The sequence below is a fragment of the Oncorhynchus keta genome, chromosome 22 (assembly GCF_023373465.1).
Source record: "Oncorhynchus keta strain PuntledgeMale-10-30-2019 chromosome 22, Oket_V2, whole genome shotgun sequence".
In the NCBI taxonomy this organism is placed as follows: domain Eukaryota; kingdom Metazoa; phylum Chordata; class Actinopteri; order Salmoniformes; family Salmonidae; genus Oncorhynchus; species Oncorhynchus keta.
The window spans coordinates 27135046-27155917 of NC_068442.1; the positions used below are offsets into that span (position 1 = coordinate 27135046).

At 43.1% G+C, this 20872-nt stretch overlaps 1 protein-coding gene across 1 annotated transcript; it reads right to left on the bottom strand.

Annotated features, from left to right (window-relative positions):
- Positions 1–1815: 1815 nt before the first annotated feature.
- LOC118401251 (calretinin-like) lies at positions 1816–20545 on the bottom strand. The gene is made up of 11 exons (XM_035798609.2): positions 20359–20545; positions 11602–11678; positions 10251–10340; positions 9883–9963; positions 8761–8817; positions 7776–7853; positions 6020–6075; positions 5870–5909; positions 5639–5692; positions 2807–2878; positions 1816–2687 (listed from the first exon to the last, which is right to left on the bottom strand). The coding sequence occupies exons 1-11, from the start codon at positions 20450–20452 to the stop codon at positions 2571–2573; spliced, it is 816 nt and encodes a 271-aa protein (XP_035654502.1). The 5' UTR covers positions 20453–20545; the 3' UTR covers positions 1816–2570.
- Between the last annotated feature and the right edge of the window lie 327 nt (positions 20546–20872).

The window sequence follows — 20872 nt, forward strand, 5'->3', positions numbered from 1 at the left end:
GAAGGAGTGTGTGTGCGTACTGGTTTTAATGTGTTTATTACTTCTTACCTGTAGAAAATTATAATTTTGGCACTTCAAACAGACTAAGAAAGCAGGGGTATTAATGCTCAGTGAAATCATATGTTGCTGTGGTAACCAGGGAGCTTTCAATAACAAAGTTACATGCCAGTGGGAAGTTAGATGAAAGGAAAATACAACTCAAAAATATATTTTGGTATTTGTTTCATTAGTCCACTGTTGATAGTCTTTGTTTTGCATGTCAGCAATCAAGTTTTCAAGATATAAAACTTTCAAAATACAGAAAGTGTCACAGTATGATAGTATGGTATGACATAAAACACATGACACTTTATGCATTTTGAAAGTTCTATATCTTGAAAACTTGATTGCTGATATGCAAAACACTTTGGGACTGTATCAACAGTGGACTAAAGAAACAGATCCAAAAATATACAGTCGTTTTTGAGTGGAATTTTCCTTAATGAAAGCAGTTGATACAATTACTTAAACAGCTTTACCTCATGATTGGTAGAAGCTATTCCTGTTCTGATTTCAGATTTGATAAACAGAGAATTAGAGGAAGTTTTCATATGCTCTGCGTTTTTGTCTAATTTGTTGGAACCTCGGTTACTGAAACACATGTACGTTTGATTGGTAGAATATAATTATGTCCTAATTTCAGTTTTGAATGTCAGAAAAGCAGACTTAGATATTTCATGTGCTATGTTTTTTTTCAAATTGGTTGGGAAAGTGGCCTGAGTAGCTGATTGTGTCAAAAGCGACATTGTTTACGCCGAATAGAATACGTCTTTATCAATAAAACGTCACAAAGAGGTGCAGAGCGTTCAATTTTCCTGCTGGGGGGCAAGGAGACCCCCGGCTCCGGAATTGTGAAATACATGTTAACTATTTGGCTGTAATGTCATCACCTCTTGAAGAGTATAGTCAGAACTACACATTTCCGATGATTCCATGCAAAACAATTACGCACATTTTAGCTCTATCATCAGAGTTATACAGCAAGTAACTGCATCCTTTTCGTGATCAGTGTTAGCTGATGTTTAATTTGCAAGCTATCGTACTGATATAAATGTTGTACAGTTGTCTAAACATAGTGTGTAAGTGGACCTAATGTACTTTTTTTCTCCAACCAACATAGTCCTATCTAGCGAAGTAAGCTAACGTTATCCCCTTTTCAACATTGTTTTTAAGAATGTTAAATCACGATTGCTGCTGACAGACATGATAGGCTACATTGACTGATGGACAACGTCAAATTGGTTAGCTAGCTAATAACACATCACGTGAATATGGCTAGTTAACGAGCTAACTTTCAGGGGATAAACTAGATGGCTATATCCAAATATTGTTTGATTTGCTTGCCATCTATAGGGTGATGACAGTAGTCCAACTGACAACTTTACCACGACGAGGACTTACCGATCTAAAGCTCGTTCCAAAAGCCTAATTTCTGATGAAGAAAGGCTAAATGACACGTTGTTTGCTTAGCTAGCTAGCCTAGCTACTTGCCAAATGGATAGGCTACCCTCATGTATCTGAACATACATGATCGATTGATGTTTACTGATCATGAAAAACATGCAGTTACTTTCTATATAACTCTGATGATACAGCTTAACGTGGGATAATCGGAAATGTGTAGATCTGACTATGCTCTCTCTTCAAGAGGAGATTATATTAAAACCAAATACTTATAGCATTTATCCCTTGAAACCGGCACGCAGTTGTCAATGGTTTTAGCGGAGTTGAGGGCTCCTTGGCCCCCAGCAGCCAAATCGAATGCTCTGCACCCTATTGTGTGTGACGTTTTATTGATAATGACCTAAAGACTACTGGTGTCATAATGTCACAATGGGCCCATTTAGAATGTTGAGGAAATCCCTTGAACGTTGATGGAGGAGGATAAGAAAAACAAAAAGCTTAATAGTTTAAACAAGTATAAATGTTATCAAAAAGTTGTATAATAGCACACTATTCCAGGTCTGTCTAAGCATTTTAAAGTTTCTAGCTTAAACTGTGTAAGAGGTGTAGCGTTCTAAAAATAACTAGAAGTTAGAAATAATTATTGCTGTCGCAAGTCCCATTATGCATGTTCCATTAATAAAAAGTCAGAAGTATGACAAAGATTTAGAGTGGGACGTTTGCTGTCGCAAGTCCCAATTAAAGGGTGGATTTGGGAGAAAAAGAGAAGAGGAAAGTCAAACCAAGCATTGAGAATAAATCATCTTATATTCATTTTCATTCCGCTCCTGTTCACATTGCAATCATAATTAGCAGAAGTACCTTTTATTATCTTTATTCATTTTGTTAAATGTAGAGTTTAGGGATTGAGCCGAAGGCAACGTCAGTCTGTAGGGAAGAGTGTCGACAGGGGTCGTGAGGGAGAGCTGGTGTGTGCCTCTCAGTGCACATTCATTCAAAACTCATAAAGGGAATGCCCGGCACATGCACCTGGTTACAGTCGTCAGGCAGCTGGAGGTGGGTGTGATCTGGGGATGGGCAGATAGGGTCATGAAGGTCAAAAAACAGACAGCGATGGTTGTCAGGGTTCACAGCATGGGCTCCCTGCAGAGCACAATCTCCAGCTCGGAGCGATACAGCTTGCCCCCGTCCGACAGGGCCATGATGCTCTTCTTGTAGCCAGTCAGGTTTTTGGTGTCCACCTCCTGAGAGAAGACAAGACACCCTTATCCATACAGGTGCTTCTGTAATGATGCATTAGAATGAGAGATTCAGCATTATGGGGAATTGAGAGTTAAACTCCAAACCTTCAATATTATCTCACCTTTTTGTTCTTTTCATAGAGGTCACGCAACAGAGCATCGAGCTCCTGCTCATCAATGTAGCCGTTTCCATCCTGGAAGGAAGAGGGGAAACGTATAATTTTATTTTATTTATTTATTTCACCTTTATATAACCAGGTAAGCTAGTTGAGAACAAGTTCTCATTTGCATCTGTGACCTGGCCAAGATAAAGCAAAGCAGTGTGACACAGACAACAACAGAGTTACACATGGAGTAAACAATAAACAAGCCAATAACATTTAACATTACATTTAAGTCATTTAGCAGACGCTCTTATCCAGAGCGACTTACAAATTGGTGCATTCACCTTATGACATCCAGTGGAACAGCCACTTTACAATAGTAATAACACAAACAAGTCAATGACACAGTAGAAAAAAGAAAGTCTATATACAGTGTGTGCAAAAGGAATGAGGAGGTATTCAATAAATAGGCCATAGGAGCAAATAATTACAATTTAGCAGACTAACACTGGAGTGATAAATGAGCAGATGATGATGTGCAAGTAGAGATACTAGTGTGCAAAAGAGCAGAAAAGTAAATAAAATAAAAACAGTATTGGGATGAGGTAGGTAGATTGGGTGGGCTATTTACAGATGGACTATGTACAGCTGCAGCGATCGGTTAGCTGCTCAGATAGTTGATGTTTAAAGTTGGTGAGGGAAATAAAAGTATCGAACTTCAGCGATTTTTGCAATTCGTTCCAGTCACTGGCAGCAAAGAACTGGAAGGAAAGGCAGCTGAATGAGGTGTTGGCTTTGGGGATGATCAGTGAGATATACCTGCTGGAACGTGTGATACGGGTGGGTGTTGTTATCGTGACCAGTGAACTGAGATAAGGCGGAGCTTTACCTAGCATAGACTTATAGATGACCTGGAGCCAGTGGGTCTGGCGACGAATATGTAGCGAGGGCCAGCCGAATAGAGCATACAGGTCGCAGTGGTGGGTGGTATAAGGTGATTTGTTAACAAAAAGGATGGCACTGTGATAGACTCTATCCATTTTGCTGAGTAGAGTGTTGGAAGCTCTGCGCACCAGAGCTCCAGTGCTCCCCCACAGCCCGGTCCATCCGGTGCCTCCTCCACGCACCAGGCCTCCTGTAGGTCTCCCCAGCCTGGTGGGTCCTGTGGCAGCCCCATGCACCAGGCTGTCTCTCCATCTCTTCCCTCCAGGATTTCTCTCCAGGCCAGAGCCGCCCGTCTGTCCTGAGCTGCCCGAGCCGCCCGTCTGTCCTGAGCTGTCAGACCCGCCTGTCTGTCCTGAGCTACCAGAGCCGCCCGTCTGTCAGGCGCTGCCAGAGCTGCCCATCAGTCAGGAGCTACCGGAGCCGCCCGTCAGTCAGGAGATGTCGGAGCCTCCCGTCAGTCAGGAGCTGCCGGAGCCGCCCGTCAGTCAGGAGCTGCAGGAGCCGCCCGTCAGTCAGGAGCTGCAGAAGCCGCCCGTCAGTCAGGAGCTGCAGGAGCCGCCCGTCAGTCAGGAGCTGCCGGAGTCGCCCGTCAGTCAGGAGCTGCAGGAGCCACCCGTCAGTCAGGAGCTGCAGGAGCCGCCCGTCAGTCAGGAGCTGCCGGAGCCGCCCTTCACTCCATCGCTGCCGGAGTCGCGCTTCACTACGGTGTTGGGGGAGTCTCCCGCCTGTCTGGCGCTGCCGGAGTCTCCGGTCTATTTGGGGCCCGCTGTTAGGGTTCCCAGTACGAGGTCAGCTCGAGGGTCGCCGCTCCAAAGGCGCCACTTAAGTGGGCCAAGACTATGGTGGAGTGGGGTCCACGTCCCGCGCCAGAGCCGCCACCGCAGACAGACGCCCACCCAGACCCTCCCCTATAGGTTCAGGTTTTGCGGCCGGAGTCCGCACCTTTGGGGGGGGGGGGGTACTGTCACGTTCTGACCTTAGTTCCTTTTTTATGTCTTTGTGTTAGTTTGGTCAGGGCGTGAGTTGGGGTGGGTAGTCTATGTTCTTTTTGCTATGTTGTATTTCTGTGTTTGGCCTGGTATGGTTCTCAATCAGAGGTAGCTGTCGATCGTTGTCTCTGATTGAGAATCATACTTAGGTAGCCTGTTTTCCCCATTTTGGGTGTGGGTTATTATTTTCCGTCAGTGTTTGCTCCATACGGGACTGTGTCGGTTTCCATTTATTCTCTTATTCTTTTGTTTTCTGTGTTCAGTTATATTTCATTAAAATTATATTATGGACACTTACCACGCTGTGCATTGGTCCGATCCTTCCTACTCCTCCTCAGAAGAGGAGGACGAAAACTGTTACAACGCCCCTTGACATTTCACTCATGAATCCAAAATATGTCTTGTATATATATGGCTGCTCAAGAGCAATAACTTTAAATGCATAAGGAGATATTATGGAGAGGAAGGGCCATGGCACTGAAGATACCGTGGTGTTGTGTTTCTTTGGGAATGTGGGGGAAACAGGCTGTCTTGGTTGCGGGCTGTCCAAAAGGTTTTATTTCTCAAAGCTCTGTGCATTTACAGTTTGGCACTGTAGCCATGTTAGTTTTCAGTTGACCTGGTGTGCTTCTTACTATCGCCAGTCTTTTTACCCATAATCCCATAACAGTGACAGCGGCTGCCAGTGATTCAGCTGCAGGGGGAGGTTGAAACAAACACTGAAATAATTATGCACGTAAATGTTTGATGCATATCATGTATACACTGGCGGTGTTTCATTTCTAATTGAGTGTCTACCCCAGTCCTCTCAGCAAGCCTCTAGTCCAGACATCGGCACGCAAATATTTGTTCAACTTAAATACCTCTATAGCAAACTGTATCCTTTTAGAATATCCAATCACATCTCTAAATGTACCTTGTCGTAGAATGTGAAGATAGCACTGAACTGCTCAGAGGTCAGCTTGATATCCTGTAAAACACATTCGGAAATAACAGAGCACCATCATTTTACTGAGTTAAATAGCAAATTAATGATTGTGTTAGGAAATATCTAATTATCATGTTGCTGGTATGTTTATTAGCCAAAATTACTGTGAAAACTACATTTGTTTGAAGGGATTATCAGTTCCTCTTGCATACTCCTCACCTGGAATTTCAGTAAGAAATTTTCCTGAACTGGGAGAAGCCTTAAAAGAGAAGAACAGAGAATAATTTCCATTAAAAAACTTGTTAGGAGTGTTGGATGCTGAAGGCACACATGAAATATAAAAATGTCTTCTTAGTTGCTGACAGTCACCTCGCCATTTCAGACAGGCCCAGCTTCCCATCTCCGTTTAGATCAAACATCTTGAGCTGCAGAGAGAGAGAGAGAGAGAGAGAGAGAGAGAGAGAGAGAGAGAGAGAGAGAGAGAGAGAGAGAGAGAGAGAGAGAGAGAGAGAGAGAGAGAGAGAGAGAGAGAGAGAGAGAGAGAGAGAGAGAGAGAGAGAGAGAGAGAGAGAGAGAGAGAGAGAGAGACTTGTCTCTCAGATCGTTCACAGCTTTGTGGAAGTTACCTGTGGTGCTGATGTTTAGGCCAAGGTATGTATAGTTTTTTGTGTGCTCTAGGGCAACAGTGTCTAGATGGAATTTGTATTTGTGGTCCTGGTGACTGGACCTTTTTTGGAACACCATTATTTTGGTCTTACTGAGATTTACTGTCAGGGCCCAGGTCTGACAGAATCTGTGCATAAGATCTAGGTGCTGCTGTAGGCCCTCCTTGGTTGGTGACAGAAGTACCAGATCATCAGCAAACAGCAGACATTTGACTTCGGATTCTAGTAGGGTGAGGCCGGGTGCTGCAGACTTTTCTAGTGCCCGCGCCAGTTCGTTGATATATATGTTGAAGAGGGTGGGGCTTAAGCTGCATCCCTGTCTAACCCCACGACCCTGTGTGAAGAAATGTGTGTTTTTTGCCAATTTTAACCACACACTTGTTGTTTGTGTACATGGATTTTATGATGTCGTATGTTTTACCCCCAACACCACTTTCCATCAGTTTGTATAGCAGACCCTCATGCCAAATTGAGTCGAAGGCTTTTTTGAAATCAACAAAGCATGAGAAGACTTTGCCTTTGTTTTGGTTTGTTTGGTTGTCAATTAGGGTGTGCAGGGTGAATACATGGTCTGTTGTACGGTAATTTGATAAAAAGCCAATTTGACATTTGCTCAGTACATTGTTTTCATTGAGGAAGTGTACGAGTCTGCTGTTAATGATAATGCAGAGGATTCTCCCAAGGTTACTGTTGACGCATATTCCACGGTAGTTATTGGGGTCAAATTTGTCTCCATTTTTGTGGATTGGGGTGATCAGTCCTTGGTTCCAAATATTGGGGGAGATGCCAGAGCTAAGGATGATGTTAAAGAGTTTTAGTATAGCCAATTGGAATTTGTTGACTGTATATTTGATAATTTCATTGAGGATACCATCAACACCACAGGCCTTTTTGGGTTGGAGGGTTTTTATTTTGTCCTGTAACTCATTCAGACATTAAAGCATTGGGCCTTCCGCAGTTGTGACGGCAAGTTTGACTCTTCACACATTATTATTTTGATTTACCTCTGTTGGCAGTCTGTTGTACATACAAGTTGCAAGTCAACTCTAAGATTGGTAAAGATTGGTTTTCTCCCCAGAGTAATTCAGGTCAAGCTTTAGGCCTTGAGGTTGAAACAGGTGTTTGCACATCTGCTGTAGGAACACACAACCCATAGGACATTGTGAGTCCCACTCCCAACCACTCAACCACATAGCAACCACCAGCTTGACGGGACAAGAGTTACATACAGTACACTCTTAGAAAAAAGGGTTTCAAAAGGGTTCTTTGGCTGTCCCCATAGGTGAGCCCTTTTTGTTTCCAGGCAGAACTCTTTTTGGTTCCACGTAGAACCCCTTTGGGTTGCATGTAGAACCTGTGGTTGCATGCGGTGCAGGATGTTGGTTACTTCTCAAATAAGTCTGTGAGGAAGGGCTTGGGTACAATACAGGAAGGGATTAATTTAGACTGAAAAGACTCACTATTGTCTGTGTGTACTCGTGAAGCTTCTGGTCATCGTAATGTCTGTTGGCTTTCTTCAGCAGGTCTGAGAGGAATCCCTGTGGAGTGGAGAAATATGAATAAACTATAATTGACTAATAGGTCAAAAACAATCCTATGACCTTAGCGAGCCTGGCTTGTCTATACTTTAGCCCAGAGGCCTCAGTTATTGGTTTCCGTCAGTTATATAAGTATTGGCTTACATAGAGTTGGAGGTATCACATACTTTCTCAGGTCCTTTATTGACAGAAAGGGTAATGTTATCTATCACTACCAGCTTGTTTTACAGTAGGACCCTGCTGATAAGACAGCAGAAAATACTTTAGAAATGAATTACAGTTTCAGACAATAGCATAATGGGTGGTATTACAAGTCATGATTTGTATAGTGTCCTCGTCTGACAGCCACTGAGAAGAGAGGAATTTGCATTGTCCCCATTTGCCTCACTGCATCAACACAACAACTATACCTGCAAGCATTTGGGTGTTGGTTTCTAAAGCTTAATTTACATTGTAAAGCATAATGATGCATCTATCTCCTTGTTTTCTTATAGCTGGATCGAATGACAAGGAGAGATAACTATTGACTATGGTTGGAACTCTACCATAGTTTGTAAAAGGACCTACTGTAAATGTCTCTTATGGATGGGTAGTCATTTCCTGCAGTCAAATGACTCATGGGTGGAATGTTATTCATATTCTTCATAATTTCATAATTAATAGAAGAGCTGAAAATCTGTTTTTTCTATGTCAAATGGTTTTGTCTTCTGTGATGTATATGAAGTGTAATATTGGGTTGCAAACTCAAAATGTAACACATTTCAACTGTATCTGACATGGTACTTGTGTCTTCTTTTTCTAAGCCCCTTTGGTTTCAAATTAGATTTGTTTAAGACTACCAAGAAACACTCTGTGTGACCCTGATTTAGCCCACTGCAGTGAAACGTTAACAAGTGAGAAACCATACCTTCAGTTCATTAGCTTCAATGTACCCACTGCGATCTGTATCGTATCGTCGCCATGCCTGTATATGCAAATACAAAGTCACACTCATTAGAAAGAAAGAAAATAGACATAGCCAATCACTTTCTCCCACAGTAGTACCAATCACTTTTTAAATGAGCCACCTCATTCCTCCACTCACAATCAAGCACACTCTAATGTTCTGTGACACCAAAGCAATCGAACTGGATTGCATTAATAGGATTGCATGGGACATGCATTAATTACTCTCTGGCGGGACAGAACATTTTTAAAAGAAGAGGAAGAGCACAAAAAAATCATATCCAATTTCTGTGGCTGGTAATTGTTAGCTTTTTCTTCCTGTAATCACACTATGATTCTCATGATACTTTCCAGATTTTCAATTCTGTTCTCCTACACATTTTGAGAGGGCAAGGAGAGAGAACTGCGTTTTAATGAATGTTTTAATCTAGCAGCTGTCCCTGATTCCAGAAAGTGCTCTTATCAAAGATAGATGCCCTCCCTCTCCAGGTCTATGGAGAATTACAGCAGCACATCTATAATATATGACTCTGAAAATAGAAGTTTGTACTTCCTCAATCTATCCTTTTAAAAGCCTTCCCTGCCACATCTGGTGATTAAAAAATACTCATTTTCTCTTTCTCATTTCAATTTTTCTGCCTTTGACATAATGGGTGTCCATTGGGTGACTGGGTGGTCCCTCCTGTTATTACTGATAATCAAACTCTCTCCATTCACACTATGAGGACTAATCTGACAGAGCTGTCATGTGTCTCTGAAATTGTCTGCTCCATGAGTGAGTGATTGTGGCTTTCCACTTGGCAGAGGACACATACAGTATGACAGAAAAAAAATAATCTTTGAGTATGATTTGTTTTTGCAATGTAATTGCAGTGCAATTCAGTAATATGATTTATGTATGATTTGGGCAAGGCCAGGAATCCTACATTTGGATTGTTATTGGTTTTAATTGCTGTGTCTAATTGTTGTTTTTCATTCTGCCTTATTACAGTAGCTCTATATTATCAACCACAACAACTCACATAAACAGCCTGTACCCGTCTTCAAATTCTTAATACTCAAACCATCTATTTTCACCACTTACTGCCATGAATTCAGAACTGGATCCCACAAACTCTCTGAAGCAAAGCAGGAAGTTTTCCTCTGTGGGCAAAATCTGAGCGAGCTGGAGAAAGAAAGAAAGATTAACGAGGGGGAAAAAATTTGAAAACTTTTGTTTCTCTGTGTTTGATAGTGTGAAAAATACTGTGTTAGATGATAGAATCTTATCTCTTAGACAAAGATTACTTGAATAAAGCATCGAGTCATCAACAGTTTCAGAACACATCTACCATAATGTCTGATTGTTTCTGCATTGATATGCAAACTGTCTGAGATCATTAGGAATAATCCTCACTGGTTTATTCAAATCCTCAATGACCTGAAATAGGAAATGGAAAAATGTCAGCTCACCTCAGACATCTCAATTCTCCCATCTGCATTCTTGTCAAACTTTTGCATGAACTCCTTCATCTTCTCTTTGAAAGTGGAGTTTGATGGGTCCTGTAAAACATGCACAAATACATCCAAATACAGTTTGTCATGACATAAACATCAGTAAAGATCAGTTGTTTTTTTAATGCAAACCGTCCTCTCATGTTATAGGGCTGTGGTCACTCACATTGTTGTGACAGAGCTAGTTTTAGATGTTAGTGGTTGTTACACTGGGCAGACAGAGATTGTCGCTCTTAAACAGACAACCCTCCCCTCCCCAGCTAAAGGGCTTGTCATGTTCTAGTCACAGACTTTATGCAGCTCCATGGAGTTTATGTAACATGATTACTGATGCTCTCTGATTCCTTTGTTGTACACACACAAGATGCGGTGACAGAAACATTATTGTGCTCACTCCTCCCCCCCAAAATTATATTTTCTATCTGTGGGAGAACTCCCTGGAGAACTTTATTTTGATGTTGCTTGAATAATTAATTAGCACTTGGTTGGACAAATCAGTCACATTTTAATTACTGCTAGTGGTACAAACTCAGTCCTCGGGACCTAAAGTGGTGCACGTTTTGGTTTTTCCCCTAGCACTATGCAGCTGATTCAAATAATCAACTAATCATCAAGCTTTGATCATTTGTGGTGCTAGGACAAAAACAAAAACATACACCCCTTGGGGTCCGGAGGACCGAGTTTGGGAAACTCTCTCCTAGACGGACTGGACAGCTTACAGGCATGAGTTCATATCTCTAGGGCTTGTTACGGAACTCAATTAACCACCTACCAGAATAGGCCACAACCTTGATTAGTGAGGAGATGCCAACATGTGATTGTTGGATTTAAAGAACAATCAAAACACTACCCTCACTGTTGTCAGTAAACAATTTTTGGTAGAATTCCTTTGTGCCATTGCTTGTTATCCTGGTACGGGAAACTCACATGACACAGATTACTATATCAAATATGTTTTTGCAAGAGGTTGTGGTCCTTTGGTTTCACCTGATAAAACTCCAAACATCGTCAACTTTCTGTTATAATTAAAGACCAGAGCCATGTCACGTTCCTTCACTCAATTCAATCAAACCAGCATTACAGTATATCTGCTGTAGCATACTGTATAATAGCCCTAGAGAAATTATGTAAAAAAAATAGTTTTGGATTGAGTACTGTAAAACATCCACATAGACCCATCAGAGACAGAATAGGCCTCAGACATACCATAATGGCAGTAGTTATGTAAACAGAAATACTGTATGAACATTGCATTGACATGTTTGATTGAATTGAGCCTTTAGTCAAGGTCCAGGGATCATTCCCTTACCACTCTGGCCCCTTTCCGTGAAATCTCCAACTCCCTGAAGAAGTTCTCCAGTTCCTTGCCCTCGATATAGCCATTGCCTGCAACAGAAAAAAAATGTGATTTGACCAATCATCCCAAGATTGTATCTAACATATAGGTAGACTGTGAAGCATCAAATATCCCCATGTTATATACAGTATAGGACCACTGTGAAATGTGCTAAGTGAGATTGTACATACTCTTACATTTTATAGCAAATTAGGCCAATACTTCCCTGTTTTACAGAAATGTTTTCAAGTTTATCTTGCTTACTGGCTGATTGGATGGCTGGCTCAATGACTGACATTATAACTAGCTAATTTGTTGTCCAGGTGGTTAACATGCTGCGAAGTTGGCTCTGGCTGACGTAATTGGCGAGATAGCTTGCACCCAAACCATGGAAATTGCTTAATTAAATCCCTTGAAGGGGTCTCCCAGTCTTGAAATGCACCACTACTCTCTCTCTCTCTCTCTCTCTCTCTCTCTCTCTCTCTCTCTCTCTCTCTCTCTCTCTCTCTCTCTCTCTCTCTCTCTCTCTCTCACTCCGTCTCTCTCTCTCCGTCACTCTCCGTCTCTCTCTCTCTCCGTCTCTCTCTCTCCGTCTCTCTCTCTCTCTCTCTCTCTCTCTCTCTCTCTCTCTCTCTCTCTCCGTCTCTCTCCGTCTCTCTCTCTCTCAGTCTCTCTACGTCTCTCTCCATCTCTCTCTCTCTTTCTCTCTGTGCCTCTAATTGCGTCTTCCAAAGTCTTTTAAGTCCAGTTATTTGAAAAGACAATGGGGAAATCTCTGCCTGGCATGAAAGTGTAAGAAATCAATACAGTAATCTCAACTTCAAATAAATGAGGATTTCCCATCTGTGCCTAGTTGCACCCTTGCCAGGACTAATGGTTAATGGTTAAGGAAATTGTAGCTTTAAAAAAAGCAACACCAGTGAGATGGTTATTATAGTGGCTTTTGACAAAAACCAACTATGCATTTCTTATCAGTGTCACGATTTAAATGTCTTACAAATGCCTGTGTATTAATTTGCCTGTGGATTCTAGTGACATTTGCAAGTGGCTGAGTAGCGACGTCTCTGGGGAAGCAGCCAGTATGATATTTACCAGAAGAACAAGTATATGTCATTATGAACAAAGAACACATGACCAGTCCCCTGGGTGGTCACCCCCTGCTCCGGCAAAGAAAACAACCTACTAACATAAACTCCTAATTAAAATATACTATTTTTGCAATTCATCCTTTCCAATTGTTCATGCACTGGTGCTTTTCTTTATGAACATTTTTACATTCCGGGTTGGAGCGAGCGGTCGGTCGCATCTGCACTTCGGTCCGCAGGTAGTATAACTTTTCATTACATTTCATTACATTTCATTGTAGTACAACGGTTTGATTTGTCTAATCTTAGCAATTTCTTCTTAGCTAGCTACATAGCCGTCTTTGTATCAAAGGTAATCAACACTGCTAGCTAGCCAGCTAGCCCCCGAATAGCAGCACTGTAGAAACTATTACACTCAACGGAACGACTTGATTAGTGTAGTGTCAACAACGCAGCCACTGCCAGCTAGCCTACAAAGTCAACAACGCAGCCACTGCCAGCTAGCCTACTTCAGCAGTACTGTATCATTTTAATCATTTTAGTCAATAAGATTCTTGCTACGTAAGCTTAACTTTCTGAACATTCGAGACGTGTAGTCCACTTGTCATTCCAATCTCCTTGCATTAGCGTAGCCTCTTCTGTAGCCTGTCAACTATGTGTCTGTCTATCCCTGTTCTCTCCTCTCTGCACAGACCATACAAACGCTCCACACCGCGTGGCCGCGGCCACCTAATTTGGTGGTCCCAGCGCGCACGACCCACGTGGAGTTCCAGGTCTCCGGTAGCCTCTGGAACTGCCGATCTGCGGCCAACAAGGCAGAGTTCATCTCAGCCTATGCCTCCCTCCAGTCCCTCGACTTCTTGGCACTGACGGAAACATGGATCACCACAGATAACACTGCTACTCCTACTGCTCTCTCTTCGTCCGCCCACGTGTTCTCGCACACCCCGAGAGCTTCTGGTCAGCGGGGTGGTGGCACCGGGATCCTCATCTCTCCCAAGTGGTCATTCTCTCTTTCTCCCCTTACCCATCTGTCTATCGCCTCCTTTGAATTCCATGCTGTCACAGTTACCAGCCCTTTCAAGCTTAACATCCTTATCATTTATCGCCCTCCAGGTCCCCTCGGAGAGTTCATCAATGAGCTTGATGCCTTGATAAGCTCCTTTCCTGAGGACGGCTCACCTCTCACAGTTCTGGGCGACTTTAACCTCCCCACGTCTACCTTTGACTCATTCCTCTCTGCCTCCTTCTTTCCACTCCTCTCCTCTTTTGACCTCACCCTCTCACCTTCCCCCTACTCACAAGGCAGGCAATACGCTCGACCTCATCTTTACTAGATGCTGTTCTTCCACTAACCTCATTGCAACTCCCCTCCAAGTCTCCGACCACTACCTTGTATCCTTTTCCCTCTCGCTCTCATCCAACACTTCCCACACTCCCCCTACTCGGATGGTATCGCGCCGTCCCAACCTTCGCTCTCTCTCCCCGCTACTCTCTCCTCTTCCATCCTATCATCTCTTCCCTCTGCTCAAACCTTCTCCAACCTATCTCCTGATTCTGCCTCCTCAACCCTCCTCTCCTCCCTTTCTGCATCCTTTGACTCTCTATGTCCCCTATCCTCCAGGCCGGCTCGGTCCTCCCCTCCCGCTCCGTGGCTCGACGACACATTGCGAGCTCACAGAACAGGGCTCCGGGCAGCCGGCGGAAATGGAGGAAAACTCGCCTCCCTGCGGACCTGGCATCCTTTCACTCCCTCCTCTCTACATTTTCCTCCTCTGTCTCTGCTGCTAAAGTCACTTTCTACCACTCTAAATTCCAAGCATCTGCCTCTAACCCTAGGAAGCTCTTTGCCACCTTCTCCTCCCTCCTGAATCCTCCTCCCCCTCCCCCTCTCTGCAGATGACTTCGTCAACCATTTTGAAAAGAAGGTCGACGACATCCGATCCTCGTTTGCTAAGTCAAACGACACCGCTGGTTCTGCTCACACTGCCCTACCCTGTGCTCTGACCTCTTTCTCCCCTCTCTCTCCAGATGAAATCTCGCGTCTTGTGACGGCCGGCCGCCCAACAACCTGCCCGCTTGAACCTATCCCCTCCTCTCTTCTCCAGACCATTTCCGGAGACCTTTCCCTTACCTCACCTCGCTCATCAACTCATCCCTGACCGCTGGCTACGTCCCTTCCGTCTTCAAGAGAGCGAGAGTTGCACCCCTTCTGAAAAAACCTACACTCGATCCCTCCGATGTCAACAACTACAGACCAGTATCCCTTCTTTCTTTTCTCTCCAAAACTCTTGAACGTGCCGTCCTTGGCCAGCTCTCCCGCTATCTCTCTCAGAATGACCTTCTTGATCCAAATCAGTCAGGTTTCAAGACTAGTCATTCAACTGAGACTGCTCTTCTCTGTATCACGGAGGCGCTCCGCACTGCTAAAGCTAACTCTCTCTCCTCTGCTCTCATCCTTCTAGACCTATCGGCTGCCTTCGATACTGTGAACCATCAGATCCTCCTTTCCGCCCTCTCCGAGTTGGGCATCTCCGGCGCGGCCCACGCTTGGATTGCGTCCTACCTTACAGGTCGCTCCTACCAGGTGACGTGGCGAGAATCTGTCTCCTCACCACGCGCTCTCACCACTGGTGTCCCCCAGGGCTCTGTTCTAGGCCCTCTCCTATTCTCGCTATACACCAAGTCACTTGGCTCTGTCATAACCTCACATGGTCTCTCCTATCATTGCTATGCAGACGACACACAATTAATCTTCTCCTTTCCCCCTTCTGATGACCAGGTGGCGAATCGCATCTCTGCATGTCTGGCAGACCTGCCTCACACAGGTAGCGGCGCAGGTCCTAATCCAGGCACTTGTCATCTCCCGTCTGGATTACTGCAACTCGCTGTTGGCTGGGCTCCCTGCCTGTGCCATTAAACCCCTACAACTCATCCAGAACGCCGCAGCCCGTCTGGTGTTCAACCTTCCCAAGTTCTCTCACGTCACCCCGCTCCTCCGCTCTCTCCACTGGCTTCCAGTTGAAGCTCGCATCCGCTACAAGACCATGGTGCTTGCCTACGGAGCTGTGAGGGGAACGGCACCTCAGTACCTCCAGGCTCTGATCAGGCCCTACACCCAAACAAGGGCACTGCGTTCATCCACCTCTGGTCTGCTCGCCTCCCTACCATTGAGGAAGTACAGTTCCCGCTCAGCCCAGTCAAAACTGTTCGCTCCTCTGGCCCCCCAATGGTGGAACAAACTCCCTCACGACGCCAGGACAGCGGAGTCAATCACCACCTTCCGGAGACACCTGAAACCCCACCTCTTTAAGGAATACCTAGGATAGGATAAAGTAATCCTTCTCACCCCCCCCCCCTAAAAGATTTAGATGCACTATTGTAAAGTGGCTGTTCCACTGGATGTCATAAGGTGAATGCACCAATTTGTAAGTCGCTCTGGATAAGAGCGTCTGCTAAATGACTTAAATGTAATGTTAAATGATTTGCATTTTGTGACAGCCCTGAATTTGTCTGAACCTTCTCAGTGCTTCTCCTCCCGATGGGATTACACAGAAAACATGACTTACTCCATATAGTGCGGATTTAATCCTACCAATATCATCATGAATATGAACTTTGTATAGCTATGTGTTAGTAAATCCCTTAAGCACCAACAAGCTGGAGTTGAGCATGTACAGCTGAAGTCGGAAGTTTACATACACCTTAGCCACCTACATTTAAACTCAGTTTTCCACAATTCCTGACATTTAATCCTAGTGAAAATCCCTGTCTTAGGTCAGTTAGGATCACCACTTTGTTATCAAAATGTGAAATGTCAGAATAATAGTAGAGAGAATGATTTATTTCAGCTTTTATTTCTTTCATCACATTCCCAGTGGGTCAGACGTTTACATACACTCAATTAGTATTTGGTAGCATTGCCTTTAAATTGTTTAACTTGGGTCAAACGTTTCGGGTAGCCTTCCACAAGCTTCCCACAATAAGTTGGGTGAATTTTGGCCCATTCCTCCTGACAGAGCTGGTGTAACTGAGTCAGGGTTTTAAGGCCTCCTTGCTCACACACGCTTTTTCAGTTCTGCCCACAAATGTTCTATAGGATTGAGGTCAGGGCTTTGTAATGGCCACTCCAATACATTGACTCTATTGTCCTTAAGCCCTTTTGCCACACATTTGGATGTATGCTTGGGGTCATTGTCCATTTGGAAGACCCATTTGCGACCAAGCTTTAACTTCCTGACTGATGTCTTGAGATGTTGCTTCAATATGTCCACATAATTTTCCTACTCATGATGCCATCTATTTTGTGAAGTGCACCAGTCCCTCCTGAAGCAAAGCACCCCCACAACATGATGCTGCCTCCCCTGTGCTTCACGTTTGGGATGGTGTTCTTCGGCTTGCAAGCTTCCCCCTTTTTCCTCCAAACATAACGATGGTCATTATGACCAAGCAGTTCTATTTTTGTTTCATCAGACCTCGGGACATTTCTCCAAAAAGTACAATCTTTGTCCCCATGTGCAGTTGCAAATCGTAGTCTGGCTTTTTTATGGCGATTTTGGAGCAGTGGCTCCTTCCTTGCTGAGCGGCCTTTCAGGTTATGTCGATATAGGACATGTTTTACTGTGGATATAGATACTTTTGTACCTGTTTCCTCCAGAATCTTCACACGCTCCTTTGCTGTTGTTCTGGGATTGATTTACACTTCTCGCAGCAAAGTACGTTCAACTCTAGGAGACAGAACGCATCTCCTTCCTGAGCGGTATGACAGTTGCGTGGTCCCATGGTGTTTATACTTGCGTACTATTGTTTGTACAGATGAACGTGGTACCTTCAGACGTTTGGAAATTGCTCCCAAGGATGAAGCAGACTTGTGGAGGTCTAAAAAACAAATCTGAGGTCTTGGCTGATTTCTTTTGATTTTCCCATGATGTCAAGCAAAGAGGCACTGAGTTTGAAGGTAGGTCTTGAAATACATCCACAGGTACACCTCCAATTGACTAAAATTATGTCAATTAGCCTATCAGAAGCTTCTAAAGCCATGACATAATTTTCTGGAATTTTCCAAGCTGTTTAAAGGCACAGTCAACTTACAGTATGTAAACTCCTGACTCACTGAAATTGTGAATTATAAGTGAAATAATCTGTCTGTAAACAATTGTTGGAAAAATGACTTGTGTCATGCACCAAGTAGATGTTCTAACCGACTTGCCAAAACTATAGTTTGTTAACAAGACATTTGTGGAGTGGTTGAAAAACGGGTTTTAATGACTTCGACCTAAGTGTATGTAAAGTTCTGACTTCAACAGTATATTGCAGAGAATTCTGTGTATGATAATGTGACATATACAGTACACTAGCCCAGAGTATGTAATGCAATGTCCCATGATCTTTCAATCATCTACTCATTTGCTTTTGGGGTCTATTTCATTGGAGAATTTCCATCCACAATGAATGAATCCTGAATGTTTGTCTAAACAATTGTGGCAATAGAATGTGGCCAACTGTATTGGTTTAGGTTCCACTTTGTGGCCACAGACATGTCCAACATTACCTGATATTAGCTTCCTATTTATTCTTAAAAGTAAAGGTATCCCTCAGAATGTAACAACTTAATAGTAGCATTCTACTGTTATGCAATCAGAATGCATTATAGGACTTAGTTTGACCCATATGTCTTATCCTCTCATTATGATCTTATCCTATCAGCCATTTTGAGTCTTTTTTTTAAACATATAGAATGATATGCTATTAGTTTACAATTACTAGGCTAATATCATTAACACATGCTGAGAAACATTGGCAATCATTATGGTGTTATGTGTTTCACGTGCCAGTACATTTGATGAACTGTTCAAAAATACTATCTGATTACCTAATCCCCACAAGACTGGTGGATTCTGATTTCGAAGCCATGCAGAATCTACAAAATAGTACATTATAACGGGACTACACTACCATGTCAAGTCTTACATTTATAACTGCATCATAATACACACCTGAAATGTCAATATCAGACACACATTCGTTAGGTATATACAGTAACTCTGTGTGTTCTCCATAACAAAAATATGAATTTAACATTTTTGTGCGCCTAATAATTTCAGCACCATGGACAACGGCGAAATCGGTATCCAAAATTATCTGGCCAAGCCCGTTAGGCATATTTGCACCGAAAAGCACCCCGTAGGCCTACTCTATCCGTATGTCATGTTGTCTTTGCAGCAAATGCTCAAGCCAGAGAGACAGTGCAGTATATGCCCTATAGGGTGGAACCACAGCACCAATCCCTGTTTGCGCTCAGAGAACATAAACACCCAGAGGGAACGTATAGTGAGTGAGTGATCCAAGAGACTCCTCGCGTTTTGAGGATTCTCATTCCGCTTCAACAACTGGTCGGGACGGAATGGGCAGTTAACACTATTAATGGGGGAGGATGCCCAGATGATGCGAAGGGTAATGAGTGTGGAGGGGCGTGGGCTCGTGCGCTTGAAATGAGCTGAGAACTCATTTTATACCATATAATACTGGAAGTATACAGTAGCCTGTCTCCGTTTTAGTTGGGATTTAATCTGTATCGTGAATTACACTAATTTAATACTATTGAATCAAACTTTTTTTATGCCGAAAATGTACGTATACAGTAGGAATTTGATTGACCAACTTCCTCCTCTTTTCAAACATTTTGTTATATTTTAGACGCAACTTTCTAAAGCAGGATTCCAACCATCAATAACCATCAATGATGATGCCTATGGAAACTGTCCTGGGTCCTGACACCATCATCCATTTTTTTATTTAGTTTAATCCTTTATAAAGCAATACAGTTGGATAATATGGCTAGTTTATTTCAGTATTCAGTTAGGTTGTATAAATGATTAGGCTAAGGCCTATACAAAAGTGTAACTTATTGTGTGGTTAGGCTACATATGTTTTATATGGACGACGGACCGTGGCACACGCCCATCCATCCTTTAGCGCACCGTGCACTGAGGTATGGACTAGCCGTCAGATGCGTATTGATCCGCCAAACAGACTGTACGTTGTAATACTGATGTACTACATTTATCTGATTGGATTATTGTAATAACAGAATAAAAGCCATGCATCCATACAATCAACCTTTTTAAATTAAACATTTACACGAGCAATTCATACACAGTAACCTATTCTAACCTTTCTAAGGATATAATATAGTGGCCACAATTAATTGCCTTTATTTATAAATAATATTTTTTAACAATCTCAACAGTAACACCAGGAGTTTTCTAGCTGCTTTCCTAACTGTCAAGCACTTCTTTTCTTTTCCACACAAAACAAAACAAAAAATCGACATTCAAAACATCCAGCGGATTAGACCGTACGATTTTTCATCTTGGACAAAAGTTATGATATACAACACTTTTTAGATAACGCTATCCTAATATCCAAGCTGCATCTTAAAAAAAACGAAAAGCCTTGATAAGCCTATGATATTTTCTTCTTGTAAACCAAAATATGTGATGGACTATTTATATCCTATGTAACCTACTCTATTCGACATGTTAGCTTACATTTATATCTGCATTTGAAACAATACCTATTTTTTTTTAAATGCTGCGTAAAATTCAAAGTAACATTTTGGACAACTTTGCTCTCCGGTACTGACCGTCGGTATCGAAATGGTTCCAGATGTCGATGAACTGGGTGGCGCTCAATTCCGCCAGATGAAGATGTGGAGGCTGCTGTAGTTTGTTTGCCATCTTCCCAACAACTTTTCCTCCTGTGCGCTAGAATATCCCGTGCAAACTTTTTCTCTGTAGGTCCACAATCCACACTGTAACAACCCTGCGCGCTGCCGGAGCTTTTAAACCAAAGTAGAGACTGCAGTTCCCATATAGCCATGCGGGTGGCGCAGTGACACCAATATCAACGCCCCCACACATCCATTCGTCTGTGTGTTCGGCTGCTTCTGCGAGGTATCATGCGGAGAGGATAGGGATATTTAATTAATAGTCCGAATGCATCCAAAGAACTTCAATGGACTGAACCTTCTGTTGCTGTTCGGGTTTTGAACTCTGCCACCTCGAACCAGATTTCTAGGCTATTTGGTTTAAATTATGTAAATCACAGTGAGAGTCTGTGCAGGAATTGTATTGCTCCATGTGCAGAAAGTGCATCAA